At 42.0% G+C, this 22,553-nt stretch overlaps 1 protein-coding gene across 3 annotated transcripts in view; it reads right to left on the bottom strand.

The window, feature by feature from the left end:
- Positions 1–17,396: 17,396 nt before the first annotated feature.
- The window catches only part of LOC116423997 (uncharacterized), a 161,974-nt gene continuing 156,817 nt past the window's right edge, over positions 17,397–22,553 (bottom strand). For all 3 annotated transcript variants that reach the window (XM_031969853.2, XM_031969854.2, XM_031969855.2), the window contains exon 6: positions 17,397–19,000. In XM_031969853.2, coding sequence (XP_031825713.1) covers positions 18,831–19,000 — 170 coding nt within the window. In that variant the 3' untranslated portion in view covers positions 17,397–18,830. The remainder of the gene's footprint in view (positions 19,001–22,553) is intronic.

Below are 22,553 nucleotides of genomic sequence, written 5' to 3'. Positions count from 1 at the left end.
AAATCGGGGTCAAAGCGTTAATAAAAAGTATCACAAAAATCGTAAAATATTACTATTAATGTTAACGCTAAGATCCTAATGTTGATATTAGGACGAAAAGTGTCGTCACGTATTTAAATGAATTTTTCTCATTAAACTATGTATTGCGTATTTTATTTGGAAGATTCTTGTCCTTTACTTAATTTATTTGAAACGTTTGTTCCTATATCATAACATAAAATTCAAATTGGGAAGCATGAGACCTTAACAAAATAAAAATAAAATCAATAAATAAACCGAAAAATACTACGATAGTATCGTTCCTATCGTCGTTATCGTTCGAAACGTACCAATATTCGCCTAGAAGCCATCTAAAATCGTGGCTCCGACCGCTAATCACACCGCGGCCAGGTGAAAGAAACATAATTTTCCACGGATGAAAAGAGTCATCGCGTGAAGACCCCGGATAGACAGCGGGAATCATTATGGCGCTGGTTTAAAGTGCGTCTGAGGAGTGGAACGTTAATCGCGCTGAATAGAAACGTGTATAGAGCGGCGACCGTATTTGGGTTAATCGCGTTTCAAGCGAAAATTGCAGCGACGACCACGCATAATGGCTTAAATACGTCCCCCGTGCGTAATAGAAATATAATTTCGCGTTAAAGGGACCATCGAAACAGAAAGGAAATAAAAAAAAAAAAATGGAGCGAGCAGTGTGTCAGCGGGAAGAAAGGCGAAGGAAAAAAGAGAGCAGAGAGGAAGAGAGGGGAAAAAAAAGGAGGGAGAAATTATGTTGAAAGTGATGAAATACTTTGCCTCGTTCTTCGCCATCTCCCCCTCGGCCCCGTGCTCCCGTCCTAATTATTTAATGGCGGTGTTCAATTTGCGGTGCATTTTCCCCCGCTACCAATACATTTTTCGTTCGCCGGCTTTCGTCTCTGGGACGCTCGTGTACCGTTCGCATTGTTTAGAGAAAATCCCGGCACTGACTCGCGATGGTTACATTATCCACCGACGATGGAGACTTGTGTGCTTATAGCACCGAGACTAATGAATCTATCAGTGTTTTTATTCGTTAAAAGAATTTTACCAATTTTTCTGAGATAGAAATATATACCGCGCAGTCTGAGTTTGGAAGATAGCGACTGCGTACGAAATATGAAACTACTTGACTGTACTGATATTGATATCATTATTGATATTAATATTGTTTTGACGTTTGACACTCATTTGATTGCATAATCGTTCAATTATTATTAGTTAATTATATTATGCTTTATAATTACTTAATATTAATATTGTAATTATGTTTATAATCTATAAAAGGATTCAATCACTGATACTTTTATGGCGGTAATATAAAAATGTAATATAAAATAACAGAACTCAAACAACTTGCAAGAGTAACAATCAACTTTCTGACTCCAAAGTCACTGAAGACTCGATTATTCGATTACTTGTAATTGAATTGACGTTAGGATTCTAAATAGCAAACGCGTTCAGTCACTTAAGATAGTTAGAAAGGTGACTCGTCACCGTGAAATAACGAACACAGCATCGCCAGGCAGATTAGCGTCACGGCGCAGCCGAAAGCTGCCGGAAACGCTCGGTTTGCTTAACTTCTTGCCAATCAGCCGGACCGATGAGCGATCGTGATTGCAATCAGCCGGTGATTTCAGACGATCAGCGGGTAGCAGAACCCGCGGAACTGGTGGTTTTCGTCAAACCGTGCGTCGGCCGTTGCAGATGCACACGGCGCATCTGCCGGTGAGATCCCGGCCCGGGGATTGTTGTTTACTCCGTCGCATAATTGCCCACTCCATTTACGTATCAATCGGCGCATTACTGTTGCGCCAGAGCCAATTAACGTATGTGTTCGCTTACGCCTGCCAGATAATACGTTCGCACGACTGCACAATGGCACGTACGAGTTTCCGTATGCGGGCGAGCGCAAGCGAAGCCGGTTCGACGGTAACCGATGGACCAGCAGTCGCCTCGCCGTGTGACTTAATTAAGTAATTAATCGGATGAGTAACAGTTCGAAGATTTTTGGAATATGAACCGAACGGGTTGGCTTTTTCTATCTTCTTTGGATAATTGGATAGGAGGAACGAGTTTTCGGAAGATGAAGACGAGGAAGGTCGGCTAAGGAGATTAGGTTTTGGTTGGAAATGCATGGTGAATCCTTCTGGTGATAGAGAGTGCGGCGATTGGGAATTTTTGATGATTTAGGGCTGTGGAATTATTGTTTCTGAGATCTTCAAGCATTACTCTTTGAATCTTCGAATATTGGTCTTGAAGTTTTTAACCACTGTTACAATTTTTATTTATTACTTTCGAGTCTCTCCATTATCATTATTCTAATCTTTAACCATTACTTTCGAGATTTGTGATTACTACATGCGAGACTCCCTCAAATTATTTCCTTTCTCCAGAAACTCCTTTCAATACCTCTTAAACGAAACATCGAAAGATTTTGTCAAAAAGAACTCTCAAGCTCTATCAACTCAACGATAAGAATCTCGAGTATAGTTACTTTAAAATAAGTAGTACAAGTCACTCCTCAATCAGCCGACTGGCATAATTATTATCACTAACATGCACTGGTACCATACATAACCATCCAGCCGACGAGACGAGAATCAATTCTTGTTATGGCAAGTCCAACGTAAAGCTGGATCCGGCAAGTAGCATGAGCCCGTCATTGGTCGGACGCAAGCGAAACAAACATTTTATCGTCGAATTAAATGGATGGTTTATCTGTTTGTTTATCGCGCGGTGCCGATAAAATTCGTTAGAAATTGTCGACTCGGCGCGGCGTGGCGCGTTAAATAAATAGTTGTGAGGCACGAGCAGTCATTGTTTCACGGTTCTATCGTCGAGCGTGCGCGTTCCGTTCCGCGGCCGCGTAAATCCACCGTGCACCGACACGAGCGTGTCGGATACATATGGTTCCGGTGCAGTGCACGCCGCGCGCCGGGGCGCATTGAATTTATCGCGCGCAGATGATATGCTCGATCGACGTTTCATTACCCCTTTAGCGGGTCGATTATAGTACTCGGCGCACGGTGAACCGCGGCGCCGCTCAAAGGACCAACGGACGACGGGAGAAAAATATTCCTCCCGTCGACACGATGATCTGAATTGCCGGTGTCCCTCCGTTCTTTTTTCTCCGTGGCCTACGCTTCTCCAGAGGTGCGTTTGCACCGGTGAATACGCCAATATTGACAAATTTAACCCTCTGTACTTGATATTCTCTTCATTTGTCGATTCTCAGTCACTATTTCATTCGACACAACAAAATGATGGAGTTTTAAATTCAATATTATATTTTGTGTAATGTATCAACGGATGGAACATAAGAATATAATAGCTCTGTGTCTTAATTTATGCAAGAATTTCGTTCGCGTCAGTTAAAGGTAGTATCATCGATTTTATGAGAATGTAATGAATAATTATGATGAAAAATATTGTTCTGCGAAGGTTTTGTAGCTGAATTTGAGAAACATCGGTATTATCTGTTCCTTTTAGGTTCGGATTATACATAATCTTCCTTCTGTGACGTTTAATATTCACAGCGAGCGAATTATCAGATCCCACGTGAACACTAATTTCCGAAAAATTAATCAACTAGTCGAACGTTTGGAAATATCCCATCCAAAATCCCCTGTTTCCAAAACCGAGCGATCGTAATTCATATAAAACGAGCAAACGCTTCCCCGGATCACTATCTTAATTAAGTATGCGTTGGGTCGCTGTAAAGCACCGCGATCGCTGAAACAAAAACAAGGAGAAGAACAAATGAACTCCGTCCTAACAATCTGTAGAGAGCCCCTGCGCGGTTTGACCGAGCGCAAGAGAAACTTCTTCGAAGTTCCTTCTGCTTAACTACCATTCCTCGATAAATTGAAGAAACTGTTTAAAAATGTTCTTCGGGGGATCTCGCTGGGCGAGCACGGTTCTACTGGCAAGATAAAGAAGCTGAGGAAGAAGTCGTGTTCGTTCCCTGCCAATTATGAAGGTAGCTGCAACGCGTCACGTTCGTTCTACGTTGAACCGTAGTACGTGAACGAAGGGTTAACGACGTAGACATGAATTTTAATTGCCGATACCATGCCGCGGCACGGTAACTGGCCTCCGTTCGTCGCTGCGATGCTCGAAGGCCAGATAGTTCGTCGCTCCAGCCCCTTCCCCGCTCCCTGCGCGCGGAATGATAATGATAACGGTTATTACAATGGCCGTTAGCCTGAGTAAGATCGCCGTCTTGTTTGGCGGCCGCCGTTAAATGTCTCCAAGGCTCGATCTCAATGAACGAGCTTGGCTAAGCTGGCCCTGCTGGCTCTGCGGGAGCTGCTAGACGCGGCTGGATGGGCTTCCGTTTGTGTCGTTGACGATAATGGGGCGAAGCTCGCGAGATCAATGTCTGAATGATTAATTCTGCAACCGAGTCAACGTTTGCGTTTCAGTGAGGTAGATAGCGGCTGTAAGCAAGTAGATCAGTAATGTAAATCTGCGCTTAGTCGGTGAAGTGTCGCAAATCTGGGCTTAGCCGGCTGAGAGTCTATATTCTAGCGAATAAGTGGTACGAGTCTGTGTTCTGTCAGACAGGCAGTGTCTAAATATTATTTGATTAAAAATGTGGCATGGGTTTGTAGTTAATAAGTTGTACGTGTCTGTGTTGTGTCGTACAAGTAGTAAGAGTCTATATTGTATCAGTCGAGTAGTATGAATCTACGTTCAGACAAATGGTGGAAATTTATACTGAATCATATAAGTAGTATATTGTATGTAGCAAGTAGCACAGGCCTACAATTCGTCAGCTAAGTAAAAAGCTGCATTAAGTCGAACGAGTAGTAGAAATCTATATCTATCCAAGCTAGTACAAATATTTGTTCAGCCAAACAACTATGAAATAAGTGTATCCAATCCCGAAATGACCTTAAATCCATACTTCAGCGAACAACTAAAAACAGTTCAATCAAACGAGCACCCATCAGTTCTGCCCAGTGAAACGATTGGCGCAGTTCTACGGTCAGTCAGCCTAGCGCAGCCCACAATGAAACGCGTGATATCAATCAACCACTAATCAGACAATCCGTACAATCCCGTCCCCGATCAGACGCATTCAGACAAGCTTGAACGACCGTCAAGCATGCAGCGATCGTCCATCAGGCAATTTATCGCCGCTCGAATCAACCGCGAAGTCCGCGCTCGGTGTCACCGGCAAGAATAATTTTCAGATTGCGTCGCGGTGCTCCAGGGTGGTAGCCTCCTATCAGGGTGTATCGAGGCTCCGCATCAACGGGGCCCACGGGGACGCGTTGGATACGTCAACGGTAAATTTCGGCGAGCGTAGTCGCGGGATTGCGTCCCGGCCGCCTAGGCATTCCGATATTAATGCGTCGCTGATTCACGCGCAGATGCATCGCCGGCCCGCCTCTGCGTTTGCCGACCGCAACTCCAATTGCGACTGATTGCCTTGGCTTGATAAGTGTATTCGGACAGATTGTCCGTTCGCCGCGGAATTCCTGAAATCGTCGGCCGGCTCGATTCGTGACCGTGAGTTTGACGGACGCTCGATCCCCTATCCGGGTCACTGGAAACGCAAAACCGTCCTCGCCGGTGTTTTCATTGAATTTTTACTACATCGATTAGTCCCCGCGTCACCGAAGTATTTTTCGAAATGAAATAGAACGAAGCTACGTTCGGATCACTGCAGAACGAAGTATTTATCGAGGAATATATTAACCAGTGACAATACAAATGTTCAGAATTCCACTTGGATTAATTATTGAAAAATCTATGGAAGATACGACACAGTTAATTCGGCATTCGATCGAGGGTATCATGAAAGCTTCGGAGAGTCCTTAAACCGTTAAAATGTGATACAAGCGGGACAGCTGATAATAGAGCTAATGACACGGCATAGTGGAAATCATTGATTCCAAGGCTCAATTAAATCCAGCGATTAAATGAGACGCGGAACGGAAATTCGCGGACCGACGCCATCAGTTCGTTCGCGGCTCTCCTCGGCAGAAGTTACTGGAACGACACTTTTTTCGTCGACCCGGCCAGCACCGATTGTTTCTGAACAGCGACCGGAAACGCGTCGCGGTGGGTGCAAAGTAATTTTGCTAATTAACACTGGAATAACTTGCTAATTAACATGGCCGTCATGCTAATTAACAATTGAACACGCCCGGGAACTACGGCTTGGAGACAAGCGTGGCCCGCTGAAACATTTGTGTCTGATTTTTGCATTGTACGCCCGCTGATAAACGATATTATGTTACCTGTATAATATGAATGTTAATTATGAGATCGTGCGAGATCGGTGTATTCGCGCGCTGTCCCGCGACGGAACACTGAGCAGTCGGCGGTGCTCGTTTCATTAAATTGCGGGTAACGGGCAAAAATTGCCGGGTACCGCGGCAATGTCGTAATTGTCGAGCGGCATACGTCGAAAATAATATAGTTTTGTCGTTAACAAGATGGAACGTTCGACGAATTAATTATTTCCAACGGGACCACCGCTGTTTCCTATATCGTTCCTCCCCGTTGAAATGTGAATGAACCAGAATAAGAGGCGATCCGAGCCAATCATGACTCGTGCAGAAAGTCTATTTCGAAAATTGCCCGTGATTCGGCGGTTCGGACCTCGATTTTTCCCGAGGCTTTTATCTCTCTGAAAATTTCATCGGAAGTATTGAATTATGCCTGTACGGATGGAGGTCCTAATAGATTGTGAATGTATGACGCCGTGGAAAATTTTATAAGAATATTGTTCGCTCGGAAATCATTGGATGCTGTGAGTGAAAAGATGTGTGAGGTTTTAGTAGAGGTTTTATGAGTAAATACTTGATTCTATGTGCATGATATTTAGCATTAAACAGAAACTGGGGCAAATTGTTAGATAAAAAATTGGTTTGAATTAGAACAACGGAATGAAATACTTGGAATATAATAGTATTTCTATTACTATTGTTCTAATTACGGTTGTTTTGTTACGGTTGTTCTAATTTCTTCTAATTTTTTGTGTTATTTACTTCAGATTTTTCAGTTTATTTACTCTTGTTATGAATACGATGCGTTGTCGTTTGATAAAATATTGAATGTTTCATGGAATATACAAATTTTATGTGATTCCAGTTGTTTTTTATGGAGAAAGATGTACATAGAGTGGTAGAATATTCGTGTGGAATGTTTATTTAGGAACAGTATCCGGGTTTCGTTAAACGATAAAAAATTCGAACGTTTGAAGGAATACAAACAACGAACCGAAATGATCTTCCACTTCTACGGTTTCGTGGGACGCGAATCGAAATGTTTTATAATGAATTACCAGAGGTCTGTCGGCTGCGGCATAGATCACTGTTTTCTTTTTATTCACATTTTATTTGTCGAATACACCGGTGCGTTTGTAACGCAAACGACGGCGCGAATGTTTATCGCGCGCGAATTCACGGTGTCAACAAACGTTCGTTATTGCCCGGTATCCATTGACTAATTTCGACTGTGGCTCTTAATTACCAGCATTATTTGTGTTCCTTCGCCACCTTTTTCGAGTTTATTTTGCACTTGGTACACTTGCATATTTTTCATCGGTTGTTTTCTGTTTTCCTTCACTCGGACTTTTCAAAAAAACTCTCAACATTATTTCGCCGAACAAATGAAGAAAATTAGGTTTGGAGTATAAGCTAATAATAAACGCATCTCAAATTAGCTTTGAGAGCTGATGTAATAAAATATTAAATTATATTCAATATGCACTGATTAGAAGAGACACGATTCAAACTCTGTAGGCTACTGACAATTATAATTACGTTTCTACCATTTTCCTTCAGCTGTACCTGGATACCACATTATCTTTGACCATAGAAAATTTCAAACATCCACACCGGCAATTTATTTTTATTAAAAAGAACTTCACTAAAAAGAACATAATTCATTGGCAATTAAACCAAGTAATTCAATATTTTGCGATATCACTGTATTACATAGAACATCTAATCAAATTTAGAAATAAGCACAAAGTAAAGTCTATCACACTAAATTATAAATTAATTCTAAATTACTCCAAAATTATGCCCAACTTTGTCTATTGTCTCGCCCCAATTAAGTATAAATCAAAATCAAACCTTTTTCTCAAAATCCCTCACGACAAAATATTATACAATCTTCGATCTCTTCCCACAGTAAAAACAAAGTAACACCAAGATCATTTAAATTACTCCAATTACTTCCATTCTCTAATAATTACGGAAGCCAAACCCCACAAAAGCGACACGCAAACTAGACAAGAAACCAAAGGAGTCGACGAGAAATCAATGACCGTTCTGTTATCAGTCGTTAGTTCAGTTTACGAGTCCCTTCGACGTATTCACCACCGCCCGGAAAAATTAGTTCAACGGAAATTCGAGGCGGTCCGCGGGCCGGCCAATTAATTACGTCCGCTCTGTCGCGGTGTTTAATTAAAAGTGCAAACGAGCGCGAGTTCGTCGCACTTTCGCGACGTCGGACCGCATTTTTTCGCCGCGCGGCTCCCATTCTTTTTTCAACGCCGCCCTCCGCCGCCATCCCTCGATCTTCCACCCCTTTTAAACGGGCACCATCGGTGGCCACTCAATCTCCGAGTAATTAATTAATGGATTTCGGAATCCCGGCCGAAAGATAGAAAGTTTCGTCTAATTGGAACAATTTCGTGAGAGGCTCCCGTCGTCCTCGTTTCCCATCATCGTTTCACCCTTTCCTCCCTTCCGTTCGCTCTCTTTTCCTCGCATTTTCGTCTCCTTGGTGAAACGGTCCGCGCGAATCGTCGGAAAACCGATTAATCCGCCCGAAAGGAGGAAGACAAAAGGTGAAGCACGCGGAACGGTCACGGGTGAAACGGCGAACGGCCAAATAAATTCTTCTGTAGACGAGTACCGGTGAAAAACGAGTATTAACGTTACCCACTTTTCTTTCTACGTCGTTTCCGTTGTTTCTCCTGTTCTTTTTTCCTGTTGCGCGTTGCGGCGATACGCTCGCCGGTCCACGCGCGTTTGCATTTTAACCGCTCCAGCTGTCGATCTTCGCCGACGAGACGGGAACTTTGACCTGGGACTGAGAGGTTCGCAAGTTTCGCGCGATGCCTGAAGTGAAATTGATGCTGAGGTTCGTTTGCTTTTGGGATATGGCTCGTGGAAGGCTTTGGGTTATATTAGTTTTCGTTACTGAGGTAAGCTTTTGGGAAAATACCGCGTTACCTTGGTTTTTGTAGGCTCGTCGAGGCTTGTGAAAGATATTGCGTAATTTTTACGTTTGTGAAATAACGTTTGAGAAAGTATTGCATTATAGTAATTATTATTCGGCTATAAATTAAAATTTAGCAATGTGTATCGTATTAATTTTCTTTCGTTTACATACGAAGATTTGAAAGAGGTAGTGCGTTACGTTAATTTGTGTTATTTAAAGATTTGAAATCTCGAGTTATATCATACCGAAATCACGTATATCTCCGAACACTGATAATTCATTGTTTATGTTCGAGAGTTATTAGTGATTTACATTCGCGGGGAACAATGGAACAATTACGTATTATCTAATCGCCACAGTATCCGTTAATTACCTATTCCCATCTCATTATTCCTGAAAACAAAGGGCCTCGATTACCAGCATTGGGCACATTTATTCTATTGTGCTTAATAGAAATATCGATGAAAAGTCGATCACATTTCATCCAGTTCACTGCGAAAATTAAGCGACACGGATCTAACTAACCCGTCTGACCATCAACTTCCTTTTTTACTTCGAACAAGTATTCCCAACGTTGTTCTATGCTCGATAGACCTCGATGTCCCCGAACAATCAGTTTATATCGTGGCATCGTAGGAAACAAGCGCCACGGCAGTAGAACTAGCCAGTAATGATCAGACGTTGCTGACAAATTGAGTAGAACACGGGGTAATTGTTTGCGTTCGAGCGCGCATTCCCAAGCGTCATAATTTTTTTCCACGCGAAGAGGTCCATGAAGTGGTCTTTGAATAATAACGATGGAAAACGAAAATAAATAAAACATATAGCAGAACTTCTTCGTTAGAGAACATAGTAATATTTCTAAAGAATGCAAGAAAAAGGATTCATCGTTTGTAAGAAAAATTTGAAATTCTCTTTTCTGTTCTTCATTTTATTACGAACGTATCGTACGATCATTTTCCGTACGTATCGTTTTATGTTACAAATCAACTGGACCGAGCTCGGTGGTTCCGTTTCACGATAATCCTCGATCGATCGAACGCTCGTTTCATAATCGATCGTATCGTTAGCGATTCTGCGGCGCCGCTCGTCGAATTTTCATGCCGCATTAGGACTCCGTTGGCCAGCGTTTAGACAGCGTTTTACAATTCCTGAATTAATGATCTGGGCGAAGTTAAACCGAACTTCGACACAGCGGACTGTTCGTTCGCCGCTCGATTTCGATATGTCTGAGGGAAAAGTGGGTCAGGTTCATTCGATTTTCAAAGGAAAAACCGATCAAAGGGTGCGCGTGTCGAGTTTTTCGTTCGTTCGCTCGTCGAAGCTACTTTTGATCTCATTTGAGTCAGTGTCGAAAAACGTTTCGCGTTGGAAACAGATAATCCTGAGTTCATTAAACGTGTAGGTCAATGATTCAACGTGAATTTTAATATTTGATGAACAATCTTTGTATCGGGTTCGGTTGTGGTCGTGTTTACCTCGAACTTAGAATACCATACACGAGAGAAGCTCAGTATTTTCAAACCGAAACACGTGAAAGGGATATAAAATAAATCCCTGTTTAAATGTTTCCGTACCTCACAGTTCACAGCATTAAAGGAAACAAAATTAATTACTATGAACTGCAAGGGAATTTGCAAACGAGATATTAAACCAATACTCCTTAACTAGTTAGGATCTCTTTGAAAAGTGTGTACCTTATTCTAGTATGAGTATATTCTTATCTACGAATAATTTTCTCAAGGATTTTCATTCAAGTACACTTATAAAATTGATTGTTTCGAAAATGAATACTCTAACACTAGAACTACCGAAAAATCAAATTGACTTTTTGAAATTTTCCTGTAGAAATTCCAACAGTGCTACTATTGAGATTTCTACTGATTTACAATTCAGTTTGTCTATTGTTGAATCAATTTCTATAGTAATTTCTCAGAGAATTATCTGTTATGTTTTTAGTAATTGTCAAAGAAGCAATCAAGAATGGATCATTTTGATCTCTCTGGTAGTTTTAGTGTTAAATTAATTATAAATTTTTCATGGCGGGTATACTCGTCGAAAACACCTAACTACATAATGCACTTGAATAATCTCAAATGATTTAACGCTTAAACCGATCCGCAACACGATAAGTCAATAAACGAAGTCGAATCGACGAGAGCAAACCGATACAAACATTCCCAGCTTGCTTAACCGGTTCTTTAATGGAAATTCAAACGACCGAAAATATTTATGATCCGTCTCGACGTCGAAACCCGTTCGACGCGATGGAAATCTGAAAGCTTCGCTAATACTTTCTCATCTCGGAAAAAGTTGCAACGGGTCTGGGGTTTTTCCAATTGGGGAACGGCTCGTCTTCCACGGCTACGGTGGGAGCTTAAGGAAAACCGAGGGAAGTATCGAAAGGGGGGAAACGGAGCGAAACGAAGGCGTTCCGGGGTGGGGGCGGAGGAAAAAAGCGAGAAGACAAATATTTGTCGTAACTCCCTCCGGTTTATGGAGGCCGCGAGTTATCAGCCGGCAACTCCTGGCAACTTCTTCCCGCCGTCTCAAGTTTCTGCGCTTTTCCGCGTTCTTGCACCCGTTTCCCTTCCGCGCCAAAGTATTTTTCGGCCGATGGAAAATTTTCATCCCGCCCCATCCTCAGTCTTCGCTTGCGTTGTCGATACGATTCGTCCGAACGTCCGCGAAGTTTCCCAAGGCTTTAGTGTTTCGGAATCTCGCGATTCAAGCGAGCGCAGTCGAGGCATATGTATCGGACGAGGCTCGCGTTTGAAGAAGTTCTTTCACGGAGCATCGAGAACGTCGCGGGATTTCGAATAAGAAATGCAGCGGATTGCATGTGTAATGTGTTTCGCGTGTTATATAGCTTGTAAACTGTAATTCAAAGGTAATGTTATATAGAGATAATTAATGAAATAACGATTGAAGGGAATGTAATTGAAAAGTTATACTATAGCGAAAGAAATAATAAAATGAACATTAAAGAAAATCCAATCTAAAGTTAATACTATAACGAAATAAACGATAAAATAACTATTAAGGAAAGTACAATTTAAATCTAATATTACAAACAAATAAATAATTAAACAAACCCAAAGGAAATATAATATACAGGTAATAATACAAAGAAAACTACCAATGAATCTTTTATATCTCTACATTTTCCTTGAAAACAAAGCCAATGCGAATGTTCCATAAAAAAATATGAACCCCGATTAGATACGGGTAACGCGACAGCCGTACAGAACGCAGTATCGACATCGTATCCGTTTTTATTCACCGCGAGCCTGTCTGTTCAAGAGTCACTCGAGCCACGGTCGAGAACGAATGGATCGAACGACAACGTCGGGACTAAATCAACGAGTCCCGCTGTTCCCCCTAATTTTCATTGGAATTTCCCGATCCGTGACACGCGAGGAAAGAAAAATACACCCCAGCTACATCCACCCCTTTTGTGCAACGTTCCTCCACCCTTTTTCCTCTTCGATCCGTAATTTCCTTCCATATTTCTCTCTCCCTCTCTCTCTCTCTCTCTCCACTGTGCTGCTTACGGTTTTCTTCGACGTCGTTACGTCGAGCACGACGCCCAATCATTTTATTCATTTTCCTGGTTACACGGCGACAAAGCTGCCCGATGTCAATTAAAGCCTTAACGAATTCGTTGTTGTCGACCCCTGGTTCCATTTTCTTTCCACCCCTTCCGCTGTCCACCGGCCCCTCTATTTTACGGATTGTACCAACACTGAAACGCGGTCGGCCTGGTTTTCCGGTAGCCGACGTTACCCTATTACCGCTCGTTAATTGGAGGAAATTGCTCGGTCGAGAACCACCGAATTACCAGCTCGTCCTCTGTTTCGTCTTGAGAATCTGTATCCGTGAAGCCTACACGACTTCATTGGACGCTGGGTTGTTTAAACAACTGGAAGCTGTGGCAGGGAAACATTGAGAAATGTTTTTGTGATTCGCTAATGTTAGGTTTAATGTTCTTTCTGAGGATGTAATCGAATTATATACGTTAAGATTGAATATTAATGAACTACGGCTTGTTTCTGAGCTGCAATTCGATAGAAGTATTTTATCGTTGATTATATATTAATTAATTAATACTAGAGAAGAATTCTATGGTTGTCCTTTATCTACAACGGTAGGAAAATAATTGCAGTTTAATTGAATATAGTGATATTTGATAAACTCTCTACGTTTCGTCACAAGTCTGAGATGAGATTAGAGAACAAAGGGTTAAACGTTGTTCTAAGTATATCTATTATTTTATATTTTACTTTGTAAGCTCATTGTATCTATTCCACGAAGATTAATAATAATAAAATATAGCATTTTCTTTTCAATCAAGCTTCTATAACTTTCTCTATAAACTGTTTATTGGTAGATTAACATTGAAGCGTTACCAGGTCCATAAAACAATTTCAATTTGCAGCTAAGTTAAACTACGAACAAGACCCTTTGTTCATCGAGACATTCGAATGCTCTTTAAAGTTGAATTTCGGCAATCCATTAAGGTTCAAGGGCTCGAATGTCTCACGTAATTGATTTTCACGGGAGATCGGAATACCGTACGTTTAATCTTCATCGATAATCTAGACGAAGGGTTTATTACTCTTCGGCGAGGGCACTCGATAATTGCCAAATTAATATCTTCTCGACGGTGTTAACCGGGAATAGTGAGAGCACCTCGGAAGCAGGACTTACCTCGTCTTAGACACCTTATCCGGAGAAAGTTTATTCCAAACCAGGACTATCAATTATTCTTAAAGTCCCGTGAATCGTATTCCGACAGCGAAACCGCGGAAACTGCGGATTGTTCGGATACTTAATCTATAAATCCAGCCTGTCGCGCGTAGATCGAAAATTTTATATCGTGGAATTAACCGATTCCACTGGTGAACTTTTGTCAGATTCACTGATTATTAAGCGGAAGAATAAAATTCAAATCGGCACGTTAATTCAGTTAGAGTTACTGAAACTGCAACAGTTTAAAACTTGTCACAAAACATTATTCATTATTTCAAACAAAAATGACACACTGCCAACCTAGAATTTTGTCATAGTATTATCAAGATATTCCAAATCTCATGGATCTCCAGCAAACGTTAAACGTCCAAAATTCTAACTAGATTCTACCTAAAATTTAAATTAACCCTTTTCCATTTCTATCATCCGAACTACATTCGTTAATTTCCAGCGGAAGAAAAACTAATTAAATAACCGCTAAAGAAAAGAAGAGTACCAAGAAAAACAAAAAGAAAACAAGGCAAAAACCGGGGTCTCCACTTAGCGTTTAATCCCGAACCGACTTTAGCGCAAGAGCATGCACAAAATTCGTCGACTATAATTTCGCGGTGGCCGGGTAATCAGTAGAAGCTCGGTCCGGAATTTAATGGCGCCGTCTAATACAGTCCCGGGTGGTCGGTAAATATTCGCATTAAAATTCAGTGAGGGTTATCGAGGGTGGCACGAATTAGCATTGTACACGTATAACGGTCTCGAAAGCAACGTGACTCCGGGTTCAGGCCGCGGGTCCGGCTCTAAATCAAGCTTTAGGCGTCCGCGCACGTCACGACGCCTCGAAGTGGCGCGGCCACGTGCTGCTCACGAGAGACACGTGCGATTCTACAGAGACTGAGAGAGAGAGACCAAGAGAAAGACGAAGGGAGAGTGAGAGAGAGAGAGAGAGAGAGAGAGAGAGAGAGAGAGAGAGAGAGAGAGACAGGTTTTAATTTCGTCGACAAGCCAGATGGACCGAATGACACTGTGTTCCTTTATACGGCCCTGAACGCTCTTGATTAACGTCGATTCCGCGGTGGCCGCCCCCCGTTACCTTTTCATTTTCTTTTCCGCCCCCCTGACGCCCCTCAACGCTGCGTCCCCAGCTCGCGGAGAAGTTGGGTATACGAGCGACCTAATTTGCTCGGGGTTCAAAGTTTAGTGGCAGCATGTAAAAAGAGAAGAAATATCCTTCTTTGCCTGGGTTCTTGCGCTCGCTCGCTGATTAACACTCAAAATTGTTAATCATAGGATCAATTTTGCTGTAGAGTGTACTTTACTGTATGTGCGACAGTGAATAACTTGTTGACAGCAGTTTGGAGTTCTTTGGGATTCTTGATTGGGTTATTTCTGGAATTATTTCGGTAGCAGATTTTTGTGAATGTTCGATGATTATTGTTCGTGCACGCTGTCCAGGCAATATTAGTTCGTGTGAAACAGATGTGATGAAAAAAGGCTTCTCCTTTTCTCGTTCGAAAGTGGACTGTATTTGTTGAATATTGAGTGAAAGGAATGTGTATATGTTTACAAAGTTAAAGTGTGTGTGTGTTGTCCAGTGAGTACAGCGTGATTGTTATGAACTTGTGATGTATGTCTGTCTGTCTGTCTGTCTGTCATGTCTCTTAATGTCTCTCTATATATATAAAAAGGTATCAGTATAAACTGAGATAGGGCGGTGTCCTTAGTGACAAGTCAGAAGGTTAAAACGCTCGGGGTGTTGCTAGTTATAGTTTTTTAACCTACGCCCACATTACTAGTAGTGGAGGTAGGGGGTACGTTGTCCCTTCTGACCTGCAAAGGTACCGGTGGCTGTGCGCTCAGGGTTTAGGTCGTTGAGCTGCGTTTTTTTTTATGATATGTATCTTAACCAAATAAACCGTGCCGGAACAATTATGTCACTAGTGATTGAAAGATTCATCTTTCTGTTATAGTAATAAAGAGATCAATTTTATGTCAAAAATAAACACTGTTATGAACAAGTTATATATAACTTCACTACAGAAATAGATGTATACCATTTTAAATTTATTAAAAGATGGCATCTATTGGTGTAACATTTTCATAGTTCTGTTAAAGAAAATAAAGCTGGCCGTCAAATAACCTTCCTAAAAACTTCTACAAAAGAACAATCAAAGCATAACATCACTCATCGTATTATCAATAAAACCATTCAACTCCGTTTAAGAAACCTGTTGCCACCAGTGTATTACGAAGCAACGTCAAAATTAACTCAACCAGCCTCCACAGTGTGTTACATTTTATAATTATAATAACCATAAAGCACTCAGCCTCGGACTCGAAGAATTCAGCTGGCGTTAATCAAAGTCGATAGCCTCGTTTTCAACGCTTTCCTCTCGAAGAGTCTCGCGAGGCATAATCACGGGAACGCGTTGTTAGACGCGAACCGAATAATCGAACGGCACCCAGCCGCGTAAGTGCCGGTCCGCGGGATTAAACGATAAATTTAATAATTCGCTTTAACGAGCCGATAAACCTTCCCACCGAAAACTCTTCGTCGGTGCAATTACAGGGAAGGAAAAGAGTCACGTGCCGATATAATTCATATCCCGGAAATATTTCGACGTAGCAATCCACGGTAGCGCGGAGTGCACTTCAACATTTACGAGTGGCCGTGCCAATTTTCAGGGAGCGTTCTTTATTGGATCAATCCCGCGGCACCGTGGCTTGCCGGAGTGAACGGAGGAGGGGGGAAGGAGGGTCAAAGCCGAGTGACGTTTCAGATTACGTTTCTGTGGAAGGAAAACGCCGGCGTTCTTACCTTTTGCCCCGTCGCGGGGGAGAAGAATCGTTTAACGTCGAGTTAATTGCCGGGTTCCACGATGCGAACGAATTCACCGGCGAGATTAGTTTGCAGAAGACACTGCGGCCACGGTTGTTCACCCGCTCTCCCTATTTATGGTGTCGGATAGTAATTCTAATGGATTAAGGAACAAAAGAAAATAGTTGAACGAGAAATTAACCCCGCTGCTGTACGGTATCGAAGAAATAAATGTTAGTGGATTGTTTTCGGTTTAGATTGAATACTATTGTTTGTTATTAATTGTTATAGTTTGAAGTTAGTCTGGATGTGGATGAACTGGGAATTTATTTTTGTTTCTGGGAGTTATGGATTAATAAGTGTTAACGGTATTCTAGCAGTTACGAAAGAAACAGGGCCAGGGTTTAATGAATGAGTTGATTTGGTGAATTGCGAAGTAAAATGTAAGTGAACTGAGATTTTAATGAATTAGAATAGTTAGCTGGGGTATTGGGTAGTTGTAATGTTGGTGTGTGGTTGTTGGAAAGTGTCACATATTGATGAAATAACGATTTAGACTACTGGTCTGATAAATTATTGATCTATACTACTTAATTCACTCGGTACGAAAAGTGAACGTTCGTATGCACTAGTTTCTTAATGAATGCTTAGTGTGCATTCCCAATGATTGTTCCATGATATATATTATATTTACATTAATTTATTTCTAAGCATACTATAGTAATAATAATTCATTAGTATAATCAAGATATAACTTATTGCTAAGCAGTTAATATTCAAAATTGTATCAGAGAGTTCCCTCTCCATTCGCACCACCACCACCACTAACACACCGACACCAACGGACACCCAAAATTTCAAACATTCAAGCAACACGTACATACTTTCATCCGGAACACATTCATCCAAACCAGTCAACACCTGGACACGCAGCTCACCTGTAACACATGAACATCACAATCCGTCATTAACTGATAACGTGTTTAACCGTGTCGCCTATTAGATACTGTCGTAACAATATATTTTTAAACAATGTTCCTGCCATTCGATTCGCCCCCTTTACCACACACATACCCACGTGCCACCTTATATCCTAAACAAACCATTCATTCACCAAGGATGGGTCAGAATGAACGAGTCGTAAACGACCGGTGATCGAACGTACTTCGAATGGTAATTTATTACAATTTGTACAGATTACAAATCGGTACCTATGGTGTCGCGTTCGTCTCCACGCCGAGACGTCTTAAAAGGAGCGGATATTGAGCAGAAACGCCGCCCGTCGCTGCGCTAACGTTTAACCATATCAGTTTTAATATTAATTACCCCTGTAGTAATCGTATTATCTATCCACGACGCTCGGTGAACACTGGGGCTGAAGGGTGGGCTGGGGATCAAAGGGTTAGTCACTAACGAATCACAGAACGGAAAGCAATCGAAACGAAACGGAATCGAATCGAGCAAGCGTATCGCGTTTTTTGTGTGTGTGTGTGTGTGTCTGTGGGGACTGTTATATTGCGTACGATAGGTTACAATTGGAAATTCGCTTTACAAACCGTTTGACGTTCTCCGGCTTCTCCGGACCTCGTGGCCGAAGAAGCCGAACTTTTTCAACGCGCTGTTTCGATGCACGACGCGTTTCAACCCTCTCCATGCGTTCCTTTCCCGCGTGTTCACCTAGTAGCCCCGGAAAATCGGATCAACGACGGTGCACGCGATCATCGATCAATCGCCCGTTCACCTCGGTCAGCAATCTGCTCACGTGAAAAAGGATAAACACGCTCGAAAAATGAATACGTGCGTTGTCTCGCGTCACACCGGCCCGACGACTGATTCAGCCGTTGCTCGCCGAGTTCTAGCTCCCACTCCGTTTTCTTCTTTCCCGTTTCCCTTTTCGTTCGGCCAGGCCCACTCGAATAAAAATCATTGTTATTCGACTATCTACTCCATACATAGTAACATACATAACTGGAAGCCCTAGACTACTAGGTTTTACATGGACGATGTAATCGGGTCAGACAGTGGCAGGGGTTTCCTCGTTGACGCCCACCAGCTACCTGCTGCTGGCGGCGGCGGCGGCGGGGCGAGCCTCGGTCGTGCTGACCGTCGCCGCGAACATCGTCATCGAGGTCGACAGCAGGAACACGAGGGTCGCAATCAACGCTAGAATCATCGTCGTCGCTGTAGTCCAGGCTGAGCTTCGTCCGGCCGAGCTGTTGCTACCTGCCGACAGAAGGAAAGTGATGAATGCCCGGGGATAGAGCATGCTTCCGATGGATTGTTCGGTATACGTGGGCATGATAACCAGACAATGGGCAAGTCGAATCTGTCGAACCTATTAACTTGCGGATAACGATTCTGTGCTCTGCGATGATCGTTTTTTTAGGAGAATCGTTGAAGATGTATTTAATTTCTCGACGATAATGCGGTTTTGCGTATTGATAACGGGGGATTTGGAATCCGTTGAATTTATCTGGGTGAGATAATTGTTGTTAATGATAATAACAGTTTTGTAATCTACATTGATGTTGAATTTTTAGGAGAGATTGGCTGGGGATTTATTTTATTGTGAGTGCGGGTGATAATGGTGCTTTTTGTGTATTGATTTGAGAGGGGTTTGGAAATTGTCGAAATTGTGGAGGTGAGATAATGGTTGCAAATAACAGTTGCAGATTTGTAATCTACGTTGATGGGAATTTTATAAGGAAAAATTGCTGAGGAGTTATTTCGTTTTCGATGGAAATGATAATACGGTTTTTGTGATAACATGACGAACAGAGACTTCTGTTGATCTTTTTACTATACAGATTAGTAATTCCATATATTAAACAGCTCACTTTGCAGGGAAGAATTACTGCAAATTTATTCGAGTTCAATAAGGTTCAATGTTGGGAATGAATGATAGAAACACTAGAAACTATTGACGTATTATTTTCTACTGACTAATGAGACATGTTCCCGTCACGCGTTATTTTTACAGTTTTGCTGCAGTTTTACAGAAAATAGTTGTTTGTCTATTCAAGTTCGGGAATGAAAGAGTTTTTTTAGTGATATAATCGGTAATGGAATACCTACGTCGGCTGTGTTCCCAGTTTCGAAATTTGATGTTTTACGAGCACTGATATCGACACACCGACGAAACCACAATATTTGGTTACTGGGTGATGGACAGATATGAGAAATGTGATACAGGCCTATCGTTCCTGTTGCACGAAGCACCTGGAGTCATTCAGGAACTATTATTGCACACGATATTCACTAGACCGAAGTTATTGTATTACCGACTACTGGCCCATATTATGCGGTTCATATTGAAGGAAATTAATTAATAAAGTTCCTCGGGCGTGTCTGATCACATACATTCCGTTACCACTTAATATACTTTCAAAAAAAATATCCACATTCTTCCTATTGGTTAAACACAATAAACATAATATCTCCGAAAAAAATATCCAAGTGCTTCCTAACATCTATACACAATAAACTTAATACCCTTGTCAAAAAAATATCCAAATGTTTTCCAATAACTATACACAACAAACTTTTGCCTAAAATCTTTGGAAAAACATTATTCAAATACTTCTCAATAATTACCCACGATAACTGTAATATCTTTTCTAATTCTACAATTAAATGCTCCCCAACAACTATACACAACGAACTCAGTATCTTTCCAAAAAGAATATCCGAAAGCTTCTTAATAACTATACTCAAGCCTCCCAAAATATCCCCACGCCATCTGAAATACAATTCCCTAACAAACAATTCCACTCCTCGCAAATTCATTTGATAAACGTTCATTCCGCACAGCCCCAAATGTCCACTATCCACTATTCACTTACAATATTCTAACCATCGAATACCATTAAACTCGTTCCCACCGATCATTGTGGAGACCCATCGCAAATCCCGAAATCGCGGGAAACCAGTCCACGGTCGAGTTAAAAATGATCTTTCGATTCCCATGGAACGAAGCCGAGCACCGGTGAAACTCAAATTTCCGGTCGGGCCGGCGCGCCGCCTCATCGGTGCGGACATTAATGATGCTCGAGTCCCGAGGCAGGAATTAATTTCGAGATACTTTAGAACCGACGCGGTCATATCGAAAATCCATTTGTCGCGGACTTCCGCGGAAGCCGCGGTATTAATCAAACTCCCGGCGCGCGCGGTCGGGACGCACTGTCGCGTCCCTATTAACCCACATCAGGCCCGCCTTTCAATTACGAATTTCTGGTAATGAATTTCGCCCGGCGATTTTATCGTTTTTAATTACAATAAGAAGTTGAGTAACGGCCAGGTGAACGGCCCGCTTGCGAAAGGGGAAAAAAATAAATGAATAGGTGGGAAGGCGGAGAAAAATGTGGGCCACGTCGTTTCCGCCGGTTACGCTTGCCAAGTCCCTCCGTCCCGGCCCCCCGTAAACTTCGCTGCGCCCGATAGCCGTTCTTAACCCTTAATCCTAAATTATTCGCGAAACAGTTCACCGGGCTAAATTGTTTTTCGCCGGGATGGCGGCACGGTAAATTCGTGGGTTGGGCTACTTAAGTAGCTTGCAGCTGGTCCAAATAGACTAATTAAACGGAACCTCTGAGCTTTCTGAGGTTGTACACATAAGCTTTTGCATTCTCTTTCCACCATACCCTTTTTTGTTGCGCTGCGAGTAGCTCCGTGCTTACCGACGGTATCCTTTACTGCGAGTAACAAGGAAAGTTTTTTTCTCAGGCTCCGCGGGTTTGTTTTATAACATTTGCCCGTGTCGTCTCTCATGATGTGATTATTAAAATTGCTTGCCGTCAACCGTGAAATTCCTTTGTAGCGTTATTTCGAAATAAAATGTATTGTTCGAGAATTCCATTGGAAACGATACATTTTCATTTTGAATTTTCGTTTGTGCTGTCGTTTGACTGGATAAATGTTTGCCAGGACATAACGTTACGTTGTGTTTCATGTTTTGTTAAATATTATACAATTTGTAATTCAGGGAGTATAAGCGTGCAAAATTTTGTAAAGCAGCTGTTGGATGGCGTTGGCTGAGAAGACTGCTAGCCGGAAGTGGAAAGCAGAAATAAATGCGTGCGGGGATAGTCTTTTTTAGGGGGAGCGGAATTGTATCAGATGAGAATTGCTAGATATATTTCTCTGGAAAAACAAGGCGCGCGTGAAAAGAGGTCCGTTGCGTATTCTCGATTCGCTTTAACGAGAGAAATCGACCAATTCCAGTTTACGTCGACAGAACTTCATTCCAGCGAGACCGTTGGATCCGTTTAACGGAAAGTATTTAAATTGTATCGTTCCGTGTTGTCTGTTAATAATTATTCCAGGTGAGAATCGTTTACATATAAACGGGCATTACTGTAAACGCTGTTACCGACGGAATTGCCGTGTACGAGGAAATACGTGGCTCGGGGTGCGTGGACCGTTATACGCTGCGAGGACTAATCGAATCGTTAAGAAAATTATATACATTCTTTTCCATTTCGCCAACTTCGAACAATACTTCGGGTCGCTTGAGAAATCGTGGGTATATTAAAGGGAAATATTTTTATTTCGTTTCCATTAAACAAATGTCTGCGGTTCATACGAATACTCAATTACAATAGAACGCTTAAATGAGTGTATTAAAGGGAAACCTTTTGATTCCGGTTCAAGGAAATGAATCTGCGCGGTTCAAACGAGTATTTAAAATGGAAGCCATTAGTTTTCCTATTCCCGGAATTGGAGGCCAATTTATTTCGCGCAAATTCCGTGGAATATGCGTGGAGCAAGTCAACCATAA

Source organism: Nomia melanderi, chromosome 13, assembly GCF_051020985.1.
Source record: "Nomia melanderi isolate GNS246 chromosome 13, iyNomMela1, whole genome shotgun sequence".
In the NCBI taxonomy this organism is placed as follows: domain Eukaryota; kingdom Metazoa; phylum Arthropoda; class Insecta; order Hymenoptera; family Halictidae; genus Nomia; species Nomia melanderi.
This window is presented reverse-complemented; position numbering and strand designations above follow the sequence as displayed.